At 36.8% G+C, this 17,052-nt stretch overlaps 1 protein-coding gene across 2 annotated transcripts in view; it reads right to left on the bottom strand.

Annotated features, from left to right (window-relative positions):
- The window catches only part of LOC131056104 (phosphoinositide phosphatase SAC2), a 147,136-nt gene that overhangs the window by 63,614 nt on the left and 66,470 nt on the right, over nucleotides 1-17,052 (bottom strand). For both annotated transcript variants that reach the window (XM_057990447.2, XM_057990448.2), the window contains 6 exons: nucleotides 15,684-15,760; nucleotides 15,381-15,568; nucleotides 15,172-15,269; nucleotides 14,737-14,870; nucleotides 14,451-14,579; nucleotides 13,258-13,567 (listed from right to left, as the gene is read on the bottom strand). In XM_057990447.2, coding sequence (XP_057846430.2) covers nucleotides 13,258-13,567; nucleotides 14,451-14,579; nucleotides 14,737-14,870; nucleotides 15,172-15,269; nucleotides 15,381-15,568; nucleotides 15,684-15,760 — 936 coding nt within the window. The remainder of the gene's footprint in view (nucleotides 1-13,257; nucleotides 13,568-14,450; nucleotides 14,580-14,736; nucleotides 14,871-15,171; nucleotides 15,270-15,380; nucleotides 15,569-15,683; nucleotides 15,761-17,052) is intronic.

Below are 17,052 nucleotides of genomic sequence, written 5' to 3'. Positions count from 1 at the left end.
TTGATAATCAATAATTCACTCACTCCAATTCGCATCTTCTAGCAGCAGCAGCAGTTCACCTCCTAGTAGCAAATCTGATTTTGTAGAAGAAGTGTGATCATCCATTTCAAGGAGAAGTGACATATCTGATTGCATAAGACTCAGCCTATTCTAGGACCTGATTTTGTATGCAGTCTTCTGCACTTATTCTTCTGATTTATAAAAGAATATTATTTGCTGGGTTTTTCTCCCTTGAGTAGGAGGGTTTTCCCAGAGTATCTGCTGTGTTCATTGCTCTATGTGTTGTTGTATTTCTGCTTATTTCATTTCTGATCCTAAAACTAACAGTGAGTGTGCGTGCAGGACTCTCATTGCGCTATCATTTTAAAAACTCATCTCTTGTTCATCAAGTGTCCATGCCTTTGCTTGATTTTCTGCAAGTTCTTTCTTGCTTGAGAAGCTATCAGCTTGACATGTTTAGCTTTCTCATTCCACCATTCACACAATCGTAGAGTCCTCTCCACATCTTCAGCACTATCCATATTAGTTTCCCTGGTTCTTTGTTTGCCATTGCTTTCTCAAAGATTTTCCTCATCTACTTGTCTCTATCATCTTCTAAATTTTGTGTTTTTGTTGACTCTTTTCCTTTCATTCTATCTTATGTGTGTTGGGAATTGTATTATTGTATTGTTAGTGTTCACATGGATAGCATTATTAATATGGTTAATAATATAGAATTATGTATGTTAATATTAAGTTGTTGAGAAACAAACTTAATATTAAAGTATAATAAGTGTTTGTTTGTGAGTTGTTAAAAACCTCACAAATATAAGGGAGTGGTTATAGGAGGCAGAACAACCTTCCTGTTATATAGGATATGAAAAATCCTATATATGTATATAATTCATATTATATGGAGTGTGAAGAAATATTATATTGTTGTGAGCATACAAATGTAAGTGAGTTGTTAATACAACTCACGTAGAGATTTAGGAGTGAGAATGGGAGGGAGAGACTAAAGGTGGTTGAACAACCCACCTAGATTTAGTGTGAGATATTAGTGGAATTGTTATAGGAGTTATATAGCTCATTATATATTTGTAATTTGTAACATTAAAAAGAGGTATGGAATAGAAGAATAATATTATTATGTGTGCAGAAATTTATAGTTTCAATAATTTTTGTTCATTTTTCACACATGGTATCAGAGCGTTGAAAAATCTTGTACCTGTGCATTTCAAAGTTGATTTGAAAACCCTAGTGGAGCATGAAGAAATCTAAGAGCTACCTGCAAAGTGAGGATGTTGATGCTGCCTTAAAGTTTAGTGAGTTTAGAAAATTTAGTTTTGATCTCTCAAATCAATGAATCTAAGGTGATGATTTAGAATTTAGATTTTTAGGTTTTGCATTTAATCTTTGTTTTTAATGCATAGTCTCTTAGACTTTGTTATTTGTTTGTAGGTTTATAGACTGAGTCATTTCATATTATTTATAAAAATTGTCAGTATCATTGTCATCAAAGTTCAAAAAAAATAAAGTAAAATAAAAAATATTGCCTTACGAACGCATTTTCAACAGTGACCGACATTCGATTAAGGTTCACATATATGAGTCTCATAGTCAAATTCGGCTGAGCTAGCAACATATTATTGGAGGATGGAGGCATCGAAGGTTGGAGTTCAATCAGCGACCTCTCGTCGGTCATCAACAATGAGGTTGCACACATGATATGGTGACAAATGTACAACATGTGTGTTGTGATCTTTTCACACATCGCCCCATTAGAATGGGGACCCCCTCTTTTTCGCTCGGTTTTGCCTGCTCTTCTCTCTGCCTTTTAGGATTTTGAGTGAGGTCTGTCTGGACTAGGTCTAAACCCCTGGGGTTTCTTTTGAATGTGTTTTTTTTTTTTTAAGGCAAATCCAGTCAAATTTTGAAGGTTATTACGCATCCTCCTGAAGATTGATTACTGAAGTTAGGGTTGTCTTGGGTCCAGTCAGGGTTCTTTTGGGGTAAATTCAATTTTTTCTAAGTGCCAGCATTTTGAGGATGAAATTGTATATTTTGTCTAGGCAAATTTTGACCAAATTTTTGGAAGCAAGATGACTGACCCTGGCCTTAAAGATGACCTAACCCTGCATGATGGAGTGATTTGAAGATTTAAACTGTAGATATTTTAGCTTGAAAAGGAGAAATCGCCCCTGTCCCTCTCCCAGGGACCAAGGCGAAAATGTTATTTAATGCATATTTGTCTCTAATTTCCTTTAATTGTTTTGTGCAGGGTTGCCAGGGGAGTCAATTGGACGTGAATTGAAGATTTTAAGGATTTTGGAGGTTTGAAGATGATGATTTTGAATGATTAAGACAAAATCGCTCCTGTCCTTCACTGAAGGACCAAGGCGAAATGGCTTATCAGGGTCATTCTTGGCTTTGATTCGTCAAATTTGGGCACCGAAGGCACAAGGAAGGATGAAGTGAGCGTAATTGAATATCCAGACTTAGTCAAAAAGCAGTGAAAGGTTGAACTCTTTGTCTAAAAGACAAGTTCGCTCCTATCCCTCTCCAAGGGACCAGAGCGATTTTCTCCACACACACCTTTTGGGACCTTTCCTAGACTTGGGCTCTCGTTTGTGGCTTGTAAAAAGATGGTATCTCCCCCAGCAAAGAGATTTCGATGTAAAAAGTGAAAAGATTTGGCCTTGAAACCAAAAGGCGCTCCTGTCCCTCATTGAAGGACCGGAGCTTGAGTTCCTAATTTGCATTGTCCTCACAAGATTTAAGTGATTTCGCGATTTGAGGAGGTCAAGAGGAGTATGTTTTATTCGTTGAATATAACTTGAGTAGCCTACAAAGGGGAAAATCAACCCAAGTTGCAGTAGGCGCTCCTGTCCCTCTCCAAGGGACCAGAGCGGTTTTCAAAGGAAGCTCCTGTCCCTCTCCAAGGGACCAGAGCGATTTTCTCACAAGACAAATTTTTGGCAAAGGTAAAGCAAGTTTCAAGTTTGAGATGAAGGAAGGAAGGCGTAATCACTCCATTGAAGATAATTTTGAAAGTTAGCAAAACAAAAGTGAGCTCATAATGGCCAAGGCGCTCCTGTCCCCCTCCAAGGGACCAGGGCGAAAAACACATTATCAAGTCTTCCTTCCCAAATTGGGACGAATCCAGGCCAAGGCACAAGTTGGCGATGATATTTAAAATGCTTCAAGGAAGAATGAAGTTGCAAGGACCACAAAACTTGATGAAAATTGGCTAGGGCGCTCCTGTCCCTCACCAAGGGACCAGAGCGAAATCTTCAAATTTGCCTAATAGCCTAACATTTTGGAATGCTACTTTCATTTCCAAGACTCAAGATGGAATAAGGAATAATGTTTTATGCCTTGGAGGTAATTTGATATTGATATGGTTAAGAATTTGTGCTATGGACTAAAAATCGCTCCTGTCCTTCATTGGAGGACCAGGGCGATTTCTATAAAATCAACCATTTGCCTCCAAAGCCACGCCAAGACAAGGCGATACAAGATCAGAAATGTCTTTAAGAGGATGGTGAACAAAGAACTGACCCCAAGAATCAACAATCCTAGGCTCAAGAACAAAATCGCTCCTGTCCTTCACTGGAGGACCAGGGCAAATATCTTTGGATGAGCTCGTTTTGTCTTGAGGAAACGAGTTAAGCATGCATAGAACGAGCAATAATGATCATTGCCTACCTCACATCATGAATTGGCAATTTGGAAAATGAAGTCCAAGGACAAAAGGTGGGATCGCTCCTGTCCCTCACCAAGGGACCAGGGCGAAAATGTTTTAAAGCATGAATTAAACTCAAAATTCCAAGCAAGAGTGCCATTTTGAACGTCAAGGATGGGATTTTGAACGTAAAAAACTAGAAATGCGAGGTCTAAAATGTATGGGCGCTCCTGTCCCTCTCCAAGGGACCAGAGCGATGTTATTCATGTTTACTATTTTCCCATGCTTGAGCACGTACTTTGAAAAACTCGTATTAAATGCCAAATTCGCTAAAACCTTGAAATATTCTAATTAAGTTGGCATTTAATAAAGGTGCGTTGATATTTAATAATTAATTTAAGCCTTTAAAAAATCAAAATTTTTAATTATAAAGGCATTTAAAATTAATTATTATTAAATTAAATTTAAAAATAGAGCGCTTGGGGTATTATTTTAATATTTTTTATAAAGTCGGCCTCTTCTTTTATTAATTTTTATTTATTCTTGGCCTATTTTCCAAGTCGGCCTATGGGAAATTGCAATGGTGAGCGCCTATATAAGAGAGGTATTTTGAAGCATTTTAATCCATCATTTAATCATCCATTCAAGTGCGATTTGAAGAAGCAATAAAGGTGCGAAATCTGGCCTAAGAAGGAGTGAATTTGGCTGAAGGCTAGAAGTGGTAAAGTTAATGCTTGCGAAGTCTAGAGGAAGACCATTTTGTTGAAGGGAGAGCCTCGATCCACATTTTGCCTAGCGAACTTGCCTAATTTTGCATTATTTCTTAGAATTAGTTCTCAAGTGGAGGTATGGCGAGATCTACCTAGTTTAATGTTGAAATTTTGAATTTTAAATTCCAAATTGCGTAGTTATATTTAGGAAATGATAATTCAAAGATTTATCATGAAGTTTCCTAAATTTAAAACTTAAATCTAGTCTATATTTCTACGTTGCAAAGCATATTACTCATTATGAAATGTTGTGTAGGTATCAAGATGGCGACCCCAAAGGCGGGAGCATCCACTAGTCGTCCAGCCCTCATGAAGGAAGATCAAAAGAATGAAGAATTGGAGACCAAGATCGTGTCAAAGTGGAGTAACATTGGAGATACCAACTTGGGAAACTTCAGTGTGAAGAAGTTTCGAGAGGTCCCTTACATTGGAAAGCCATCACCTATCGCAAGGAGAATAATTGAAAGTGGCATTATCAAGGCGGTCGGCTTCCTCCAGCAGTCCAGTGTCATGAGTTGATGATCGAGTGTGCCCGCCATTATGACCCACAATCAAGATCAATCGTGTCCAAGGAAGGAAACACTTTGGCTTACCTTTCAGAAGAGGCTATCAGTGAAGCTCTCCATTTACCAGAACATAAAGATATGATTTACAAAACCTTGGAAGGAGCTAGATCCATGTACGAAGATGATCCAGACACTTGCTTGAGCATCATCAATAAGAATTGGTTACTCAAAAGTCGTCCTCGCCTGAGCAAGATTCCCAACACACCACATAGGATCGACTTCCAGGAGGAGTACAGAGATTTGATAACTTTGCTCAATCGAGTTACAGGGACTCCTCAAGCCTTCTATTTTGAGAAGTGGATGTTCTATTTCATCCAAGTGATAGTTCAAGGGAAAGGAACAATTCATTGGGCTAGAATTATTAGCCATTGCTTGGACGTGCAGTTGAGAAAATTGAAGGCTACCAAGTCATTCCACATGAGCTCGTACATCGTATATGCCTTGATCAGGAGTTTTGAATATGCAGGACTACCTCACAGAGGAGTGATCGGAAGAGGGCCCGAGGAAGTCAGAGTTTGTGAATCTTATGTTCATTTGCATCACCCACCTGGAAGTAACTACAAGTTAGTTAATGATACCTTCACGATGAACATCACCAGGACATTGCAAGGCGGGATTCACAATCGGATATCTCAAGATGCACAAGAGCTTGTGAAGAGGTATGGTGCTTGGTTTATCCAATTCCAGAAGTTTACATATATTAGAGTTCATGGGTGTCCTTCACCTCCATATATGTTGCCAAGATATCCGACAGACAGGATAGTGTTACTTGAGGTGACTAGGCAGTTGGCAGCTTATGCAAAGGCATTCAGACATAGGCATGGAAATGGAATTCCTGTGCCTATCATACTAGGGAATTCAGTTGAGGTATGTCCTAATGCTCTAGCCATGGATGATGCAGAGAAAGAATTGGCCTTATATTCATTTTCATTCTTTGCCTTGAGAGAGAACTTTGATCCTTATGGGTATATAGAAGAAACAGTTGGTAGAAAGTACAAGCACGAATTTCAGATAGAGGACTTTTTGATGAATCTCTCAGATGATTTAGAAGTGAAAAGAAAGATGCATTCCAGGTTACCTTTGGATTTCATCAGGAAATGCAAAGTTTACAGAGTGGCTGATCAAGCTCAGGACAGTGGCAGACATCTCCAATCATCTTATGACCGAAAAGACAAAGCAGTGAAGATAGATTGGAATGAACCTGAGGTTTTTGACTTAAAAGCTTTGATGGCTCCAGTTTTGTCTTGTACTCGCAGATGGGTTGATGTGCAACATCAAAAGTTGAGAGAACAAAACACATCAATGACTTTTACTTTGGAGGAAAGGCCAGGGGAAGGAGGAGCAAGCACAAGCGAAGGCAATCCTCATCCTAGGAGCACAAATGAAGACAATCCTCACCCTAGATGCATAAGTGAAGGCAATCCTCATCCTAGAAGCGCGAAAAGGAAAGAAAGACCTGAGAAAAGGGAACCCTCCAAGAAGAAGCAAGAGGCCCATCGAGATCACTCATTTGGCACATCTTCCCGACATGAAAAAAGGACAAGTCAAGGACAAGAGAAGAGGGTACTTGAAGTTGAGGAATCGATGGAATCAATGGTACAGAATGATACACACGTTGAAGGGCAGGCGTCTCAACGTTCATCAAGTCAATCTCCTCAAGTTAATGAGCTACATGAAGACAAGAATAACGATGAAGTGACATCTCCTCTTCGAGAAGAAGAACCATTGCCTAAAGAGATACAAGTCAGAGAGACAAGGTCCGCCATTCCAGATTGGTTAAAGGAGAGGCTAACAAGGGTGATTGTGATCAAGGACGAAGATAATGTGATTGATTTAGAAAGCCTTGTTGGAAATTCTCAGGGAGTAACAGAAAGGAAGAAGGCCACCAAAATGTCCAAGATGATCAGAGATGAGACAAGGTCCAGGAAGTTGCAGATAGCTACACCGACAGTGGACAAGTACGAAGGTGAAATCCTTGCAGAAGAGTATGATGTAGAAACATTTGAACTTGGTCCACTCACAGCCGAGCAGACACTGGATGAGGCAACTGATTCATTTGAGGCACTTAAAGACAAGCTTAAAGAAGAAATGGAAAAGAATAGAAAGCTTGAGCGAGAGGTCGGTGCTTGGAGAGGCTACTTTAGCCATCTCAATCAGCCTTTGGGACGTCAGGATCCAACAGCATCTCCTGTGCAAGCACTTCCCCTTGAATCAGTTGGTGAGGCAGAAAGAGTTAAGAGCTTGGTCCAGCTTATGAGCTCTTGGATTGACAAATCTCATACTGTTGCCATTGAGTTCGCAACAAGAATGATGCAGACTACCCATCGAGCTATCCAGGTCCTTGAGATCATTCACAACCTAATGATAACAGTAGCTGCCTTTGCCCACACTAGGGATGTTATCATTCCTGTTTTGCAAGTAATCAGGCAAACACCAAGGAAGATTTTAGCACAAGAAAAGATAATGGATGGAGGAGCTCATAATTTACTCTAGTGGTCAACTCTACTTCAGATGAAGGAAGTTCTTTTCGAAGACATTAGTACCAAATGCAATCAAGTTGAGGAGGTCATCCATCCGATTCAGGACAGGGTGTTTGAGGTGTTATGTTCTATTCTTGGCAGGAGGATTGAAGATGAGACAGATGTGAATCTTCAAGAGTTGGAGGAGAAGGTCAAGGTCATCTTTTGCAAAGATGAGAATGTTATCACAGATGAGCAAAGGGATCAAATGTTCGCTACTATGCTCCTGATTGAGAAAATCAAAGAACTCGAGCCTGGATGGGACATAGCTCTTCTCAAGGCTTTTGATCAGGTCATCCACTTGGAGGAATGAATGAGGAATCTTCCAGAGATTCCTATTGCTGAGATCGAGGGAATTGTGTCTAGATTCACTACATATGCTAAGAAGGAGCATTGGAAAGGGAACAAGGTTCTAGAAGAGAGGTTGTTATAGATGATGTGGCACCTTAATTATCATTGGTCTATGTTTCCTAGAATTTTGTGCCAATTAAATATTTGGCTATGCATTTAATATTGTTCAATAAAAGGGGAACTTTTTGTAATAAACCCTAATTAGGGTTTAGGTGTCAGAATCTCAGCCGTTGATCTTCTTTTGATCTGGGCCATTCATTGTAATTGAGGATGCTATATATACCCTCATTCATTTTCATTTTGTCATTAGAAAATTAGAATATAGATAGAGAATAGCAAAATAGAATTAGAGCTTTTGGAGAGAAGAAAGTTATTTTGTAGCAAGATTGAGTTTTGAAGAGAGAATTTCAAGCAATTGTTGTCTATTTTGGCCTTTGATATTAATAAAATATTGAAGTTATGGTGTTTTATTGCAATTCTTGTGGCTACTTTCATGGTTGCTTACTTTCTTGAATCATTCTTGGTCGAAGTAGTATTTAAAATTTGAAGGACTAAGTGTTGAGCTTGATCTTTGGTGAGATTCACGTTCCAAACCACTAGCTTCTTACTGATTGTAAGAACTCCTTGTGTGGTCAACTGGAGATATTTGGATTACTTAAAACTTCAATCATCATTGAACTATTGATATGTACCTTCATGGTAGTGTCTATGATCCTTGATGAATTGGAAAATCATTAGTTGCCTTAGAAGATCGCATCAATTTCAGTTGAGTTGTTATGTTTTGGCAATATTGAAATTGGTAGAATCTTGCCAGGACTAGCCTACATTGAGTCATTCCTAGGATTAGATTAGAATTCATCTCTTGCAAACCCTACCTTTTGATCTTTTTTGAGAACTTGTTAGTTTTAGGAAACTCTGTTCCTGTACGGAAACGTAAGGCCCCTTGATGAAACAGCATTCACAATGACCACTGGTGCTTATCCACGCGTAGAGACCCTACATCAAAGAACCTTGGAGTCATCCTGATTGATCCTTTTTTGCGACATCTTCAGCAATCAGAGGCTTTATTCAAGAGAGGATAAGGTACCCTTGGGTATTTTATTCTGTGTTTGATTGTGTACAAAATACACGTCAACAATGTGCAGTGTCTGTTTTTTTTTCATCTTTTTAGTATGGTGCGTGAATGCTGAAAAATGATTATATTGGAGAGCAGATGACTGCAGAGGTCCTTTGACTGTAGTGATCATCAAACTGCCTACATCGTTGGAAGATGATCGTTCAATTAATAAATTCATTTGAAATGGTGATCATGTGCAGCAAGATCTAGACAGCAAGATCCGGATAGTAGTATGCAACATGATATGATTCGCTTTTTAATGTTCCTAGTTGTGTGAATAAGTGGAACTTCACATTGTGGGGGGGAAATATAACCAATGTTCCATTCCCATTTGTGATATGTATGTTGATTTCTATATAACTTCCCTGATGTACAAGCATAGTGGCAAACAAAAGCACCAAAGTAAGTCAATTCATGGATCTTGAAAGGGTTTGTGGGAGGATCCAGAAAACCAAACGAGGTGGACAATTGACGGATTCTTGTTCACATCAAGGTTTGTGGTAAGCCTGTTTAAAACCATTGAAGGAAAGAGACTTTCTATTGTATCAAGGCCATGAGCCCCAAGACTTAGGCTTACTGCAGATGTAGGGTGTGAGTTCTTACCATGTTCACACTAAGGGGGGGGAATGTTGGGAATTGTATTATTGTATTGTTAGTGTTCACATGGATAGCATTATTAATATGGTTAATAATATAGAATTATGTAAGTTAATATTAAGTTGTTAAGAAAGAACTTAATATTAAAGTATAATAAGTGTTTGTTTGTGAGTTGTTAAAAACCTCACAAATATAGGGGAGTAGTTATAGGAAGTAGAACAACCTTCCTATTATATAGGATATGAAAAATCCTACATATGTATATAATTCATATTATATGGAGTGTAAAGAAATATTATATTGTTGTGAGCATAAAAATGTAAGTGAGTTGTTAATACAACTCACATAGAGATTTAGGAGTAAGAATAGGAGGGAGAGAATAAAGGTCGTTGAACAACCCACCTAGATTTAGTGTGAGATATTAGTGGAATTGTTCTAGGAGTTATATAACTCATATTATATATTTGTAATTCGTAACATTAAAAAGAGGTATGGAATAGAAGAATAATATTATTATGTGTGCAGAAATTTTTACTTTCAATAATTTTTCACACAATGTGACCCATAACTGCCTTTTCCCATTTTTCAATGCCACAGTTCTTTGTTTGTTTCCCTCAAAGTGATTAGAGATGTCACACAATGCATCCTCTTAATCCATAATCATTGACTTATTAGTGGATACCATGTAATCCTCAAGAGGTGAAGAAAAATTATGATCGACATCCTTATCTCTAAGTAGCTTCAAATAATCTGATTTATAATCAGTAGATTCAATCCCTTCTATGCCATTCTCAATGCATGATCCTTGAGATGGAGTACGAGCAATCTCAGGTTCAAAAGGAATTTCACATGCATTTTTCTTTACAGGATCCTTTTGATAGTCAAACCAAAAGCCTCCCGTATCATTGAAATGAAAGAAGTCATCACCTACAACAGATGCGATGCCATTATCATTATTAGCTTGCTCCTCATGCATCAACTCTGCATTAATGGCTGTCTCATAATTCTCATGAATCAAAGTACTCATTTCATTTGTAATTAAAGAAGCACATGAAAAATCAACTGCTTCCATTTCTTTACAAGTGTCAGAAACTATTCCCTCTCCTTGTATGCTGCTACCTTCATTTTCTGCATGTACCACTAAAGGAAGATTCTGAGAATCTTCCTCCCATTTATTTTCTAACTTGATTCTTTCCAATTCTTCTTTATTCAAGTGAGGCTTTAGTTTTTCTTCACATTGTTTGAACACCTTGTGGAATAATGTATACGCGGATGAAGAGAGAGCCCATTCTTGTTTCTAGATGGTCCATAACATAGATATGACGGGTTGGGAGATAATATCACTCTTGTTGATAGTTAGAATCAGAATATCTTTCATGGCTGCAAAAATATCTTTGTCATGTGGGTTCTTGATCATGGCGAAGAAATGATGGAACATGTCGTGGACAAGATCCTGCAATTCCAAGTTCACAACAAGGATACTTGTCCTGATTTCTTCAAATATCTTTAATATGGTCACCCTTCTTGAATAATGTGTACTATTAGCGTCATCAAGATCTTTGAAAATATCTACAATCAGGTGTACTACCTCTTTCATCATGTTGTCGTCATAGGGAACTAGAGGTACCAAGATTCTCATTATCTCACTTAAATAAGAGGTCACCCACAACTTGTTCTCCTCATCACGATGCCTTAACCATTTGTGTTGTTTCAAGGTGGTCACTGCAGGAGTTAGGGCTATATCTAACACTTTAGAGGATGACTCCTCGATGTGTATCAAACATTCTTCTACCAATTTACGTGTATTCAAGATATCATCCCTTCATTGCAATTGAGTGCTAAGCTTGCTGCCTGCTTCATATAGTGATCTTGCCAATGGTTTGATATATTCTATTGTCATGATTAATCAAGTTTTTCGACACTTACCCAAAGGCTGGCAAGTTCACTAGCTCTGATACCACTGTGATTTCCCTCATGAGATCTTTTCTAATTTTCAATTTATTGATATGATTCTTATAGAAATGTATTAATGGAAATATTGCTATGTAAGACTTATATCAAGAATACTCCAATAAGTGCCTAATTAGTGATCCTGAAGTGTTCTAATAGACAGTAATATCTAATTCCTTATGTAGTAATTTCTGATACCAATTTCTATGTATTGTTCCAAGAGAAGTCCAATCTGGATTCTAATGTAAATTCAAATAAAGAAGATCTGAGATTATAAATTAAGAGAAAGTATATGCAGAAAGCGTTATGAAGTATTATGATTCACTTAGTTTATAACCAGCATAAGAAAGAATATATTGTCTTATCCCTTATCAATCGCTGTCTCTGAATGAAGACTTACAACCATGCAATTGAATGTTTATGAATCGGGTATGAAAGAATTGAGGTTCTGATTCTGATGGCTATTCCTGATAAATCTCTTTGTAATCATGCAATCTCTTTGACACTGTCTCTGTCTATTCCACTTTTGTGCATGCATACTTTGCCTTGCAATGGGGTGGGTAATCATCACCTTCACTCGGCTGTTCTAATGCTCTTTTGAGCGCTTCAAATATGAAGTATATAAAAACAAATCTGCCCCCTTTTGATGAGTTCAAGATCCTCCCTTAATATGCAATGAAGGGGCATGATGTGAGAGGTTGTATCTCCACATCCATAACCCTAGCAAACAAACTGAATTAGTTATGTACCAAATTGTGCCTCCTCCTAGTTACTGGCAATGTCATTAGTTAGTGAATTAACTTCAGACCCTATTGGTTCCTTCCTTGGACAGCGAAAGTGTATGAAACATCCTTATGGCTTTGATCGATGCCCTTTTCCTTGAACGCTTTGCCTTAGTGAACAAATGGGGTTATTTCACATTCATAAATATCATCACCGGCATATATGAACCCTTCTATTCTTTTCATTTCAAGCAATTTAAATTTTCTACTTCAGCCAAGGGCCTATGTATCGTTCCTTAAAGTTATCTGCACCAAGCATATATTTCAAGTATTATTGCAAAAGAATCAATCTAACTTCGTCTTAAACAAATATACCACAAAGTTCGCTTTTAAGGGGAACAGGGAAATTCAGGAACATGAGAAGAAGACACCTAGAAGAACCTCCAAAATCCTAGAAACAATATTTCAAAGGGAAAGGCATGGGATCAGGAACAGAGAGATGAGGACAAGAGACTGAAGAGTAGGGATGCATTTTGTGAAATATGCATCCTTCTAAGAGTTCAACCTATCTTTATGTCGAAACATCTGATTATTTATACGTATGGCCTTCATTACAAGAGAGATTCTTATCTGCTAAAATTAACAATAACCCAGCAAACAAAAATCAAGGAATGTATCAAGATATTTTTGAGACTCAAAATATATGGATTAAGGTGATCTTCTAAATATTAAAAATGAAGGAAAGAAACAAAGGAACATATCATTATGGATATGCAAAACGCAAAAAAGCAACAAGTAACTTATAAGAAATCATGAGACAACTACCTCTCCACCAATGAATTAAGATACCTCAAGATGGTGATGGATTAGCATTTCAAATTTTGAAACAGAAGATCACAATTCAGTGCATCATAAGCAGTTAAAAACTTATAAGAACAAGCTAAAAAATTCTCAATTGATACTACTAGTATTGAAGTGCTCAAAGAAAAAAAACAACTGACCTTGTTATGAGCCGCAGAACCACCATACTGCAAAGCAAGTGTATCACCCATAGTCTCATACAATCCCATCAGAGCTTCAGATAATCGTGAATCTGACTCAATTTCAGGCATATTTATCATACCTAAAGCATGAAGCTGACGACCTAGAGCAACCAAGCCATATGCATATTGAGCAACATTTGTACGGTCCAGACAATCAATACAGTTTGTTCGTAGAACTCCTCTTTGAAATAAAGGTTTTTTTTCCAAGTCTTTCTCATTGGGATCATCACAAACCATTGGTGTACACCTTTCCACAGCATTGTCGTCTCTACAAAATAAAATATAATAAATTATAATAATAAAAAAGCAGTGGCATCTCACAACTAAATCAAAGACAAAATTCAGAGTTAAAAATTCCTGATAAGCTAAGGTTTCACTCTCTGTATATGACCAAAGAATAACAAAATCAAACAGAAAGGCCTAAATTTCTAATAAATGTTGTTCTTGGAAAACATTGCCATCTAACATAGTAAAAGAATTTAATTATTAAGTATAAAACTAGAGGCTATACAACAATGCTAACAGGTTTACAGCCAAGTGTAACTGTAAAATCTTGAGCATATAATTAATTCTGCATGAAATTTACTGGAATGATACTCAATCAAATGGACAATATACTTCCTTGAATAAACCTATAAGGTGCCTAAAATCATACCTATTATTCTATATTTGGATGTAGTGGTAATCATACATTGGTATTCGATTATCTATTTCAAAGGAGAATGCCATTAGGCATTATCTATTTTAAAGGAGAAAATGATGACCATTAATAGTTTCTTGACTCCCTAGCTCCAATATTAGAAGAAGCTTTATATGGAAAAAAGCATCGTGCAAATATTCAATATACAAACCTTGAACATGTAAATGCCAAATGTCTGATATGGACACCCATACAATTAGTTCTATCTAGTCTGATTTCCTTTAATCTGAGTTTGCAGTGGAAAATACTCACATAACTTCTAAATTGCTTGGAAATGACACATTAACCCAGAGCTAACAAAAATTTAACCAGTGAAGACAATAAGTAATTTGACCGAAGTTAACTCCAAGAGGTATACAGATTGAATGTGGAAGTGTATACTGCAATCATAAGATTGCCATTACGACAAACCACATACACATACATGCATTCATGCTGAATTCATACTTACTCCAAATTGTTCTTTGGCTCCTGCTTGTCGATTTTCATGTCAGAAGTTATCCAGCTATAAAAGAATCCAGTGCGATCCAATGCATCAACTGCCAAATTTGCTAATAGTTGTAAAACATTTGCTGATTTACTGCAACAACAAAATACCACAGTTATCAAATATCTGAGATGATTTATGCAATAGATGTAATATTCCCTCTACAAATAATCCATGGAAGTTTGTGAAACTCAATAAAATATAGGAAATCATACAAATCCATTAGCTCAGGCTACAGTTAGGCACAGACCTTCTAAAAAATTTATGTAAATCCCAGTGTATGAACTTCAATTGACTATCTTCAGGAAGATCTTTGTTTATTTGCTTAACTGCATGGGCAAACTCTGCACACAGAATACTTTCTCGAGGCTTCTTTTCATGCCCCTGCTTTGAAAGATAAATTACATTAGTAGAAATAAAGAGAGAAACAAGGATACAGACAAAAGGATAAATTATGCAATCAATAGATCTTTTAAATCTTATTCTAAAGAAGGGATTGGGAGGAAGGGAGGAAATTCTTGCCATGTATATAAGACTATAAGTAGAATCATAATTCTGTAAAGACTACTATTTCTTCTTTAAGACTACTATACATCATATTTCTACTTTAATACATTTGCAGCAACAGCTGAGTTCTTTCCTTTTCTGGAAAAAACTTTAAACATTCCATTATGAAAAACCTTACCTTGATAAGATTCAAAACAATGATGGGATTTCCATATCTTTTTACAAGATTCTCAAAATGAAGTTTTGTAGCCTGATATGTTGGATCCTTTTTTTGTACTGAACATAACAATAAGTTGTTAGAAAGCATACACTTTTTAAATAAAAAACACTGTAATCACCACATAGAGAAGTAATCTTAGATACATGCTGTAGAATTCAATAACATACATATAATATCAGGCTTTAAATTTAAGCGTGAAGTTTCCTGAGACCAGTATAGGGGTATTGAGCCTCGATGTTGGACAACAGAGCAAATTTGCCGTGGGCTTTCTTCAGACACATCTTCAAAAACAATCTGCTCTGTTTCAACATCATTTGCTACTCTACCTTTATCATTAACTCCTCGTTTCAAATACCTGTTCAACAATTAATAAAAAATGCTAAGAAATGTCCAAAGTTGCTTTGTATTTTTCCAAAAATAGCTTCATCCAATCAGAAAATTGCATACAACCTCACTCAAATGCATTTTACCTTGTTCCAGCATAATGCCTTGAACGCCTGGCAATGAGAGTCAAACTAAACTGTTTCCCAGAAATCAAAAGTTTAGCCTGAAAAAAGCAAGAGATGACCCCATTTAAATGAATCTCAATTATAAAATATAAGCATAGGCTTCAAATGAAGTTAAGTTTACTTGACTACTAAAGTTACAAATATGAAAATATGGAAATTATGAAATCCAATGGAAATAAGGCCATAATGTTCACAACAATACATAGTCAAATAGATGATATGTGCTGCATAGAAAAAGTAACAGGAAAAGAGGCATAATAGATTTCAAATCATGTGCATGTGATGTTTGATTGAAGAGTTTTGATAATTGTTAATATTTCTCTGCCATGATATTACATAAAAACCATAAATTATCATTTATTGACATTGTTCGCAAGTGTCTTATATCTGATTGTCAAATCGACATACCATTCAGCAATTCTTTCTTGCTCCTCTGCTTGCTTCTTGATAAATATCACCCTTATATCCTCAAGTAGCCAATTACAGGCCAAAATCACATTAAACACAAACTTTCGTTGAACTATAATCGAGCATATCTGAAGAAGCAAGGAAATATAGATGTCAGGTACAAGGAATAGCCATAGGAACCCCAGTCCATTTCTGAGACTTGTCAATATGGGAAATTTCTGTCAACGAGGCTCTCAGTTGACTAAACAAACTTGTGTGCATATTTCTTTCCATAAAGCCCATCATAATTATAGAATTTTCTCATAAAGGAATTTTGTGGAAGAAACTAATAGCTCTCTCTCTCTCTCTCTCTCTCTCTCTCTCTCTCTCTCTTCTTCAAATCTGCTTCAATCAAGCCCCAAGGCAACCATCATAGGCATGCTAACTTTAAGTAGAGATAAATAAGACAGTTAAAAGAAATCGCTAGATAAGACCAGTTTTCCATTCAATATCAAGGCATATGTTCACTAGACATAAGCTAAAACATAGGTCAAAGGTCCTAGAGAGTATAGTGTAGTTAGTAGTGGTTAAGTCAACTCTCAATCAGAACTCTCATTGCTACAAATTTGTTTGCTAAGAGATCAATGTGACTAAATTTCGCATATTCTTTCAGAGTACCTAATATTCAATATTGATCTGTATCTATGTCTGTAACATGGGATGCAATTCTGAAAGAGCATGGATGGCTGCACAATGAGGAATCCTGTGCTAAAAAGAGACTAGATGCAACCAGTAGATTCCAAGCACGTACATTATTAGCAATATGTAAGCCCATCGGATATATAAAAGCTAAGGGAATCCTATATCCCAAGTTACATGAGTATACAATCAGTTATGGATGTTGGGGTGCAAGTATGCAATTGTGGGGTGTAAACAGCAATAG

Source organism: Cryptomeria japonica, chromosome 2 (assembly GCF_030272615.1).
Source record: "Cryptomeria japonica chromosome 2, Sugi_1.0, whole genome shotgun sequence".
Taxonomy (NCBI): domain Eukaryota; kingdom Viridiplantae; phylum Streptophyta; class Pinopsida; order Cupressales; family Cupressaceae; genus Cryptomeria; species Cryptomeria japonica.
Note: the sequence above shows the minus strand (reverse complement) of the source record. Positions and strands in the feature narration are given on the sequence as shown.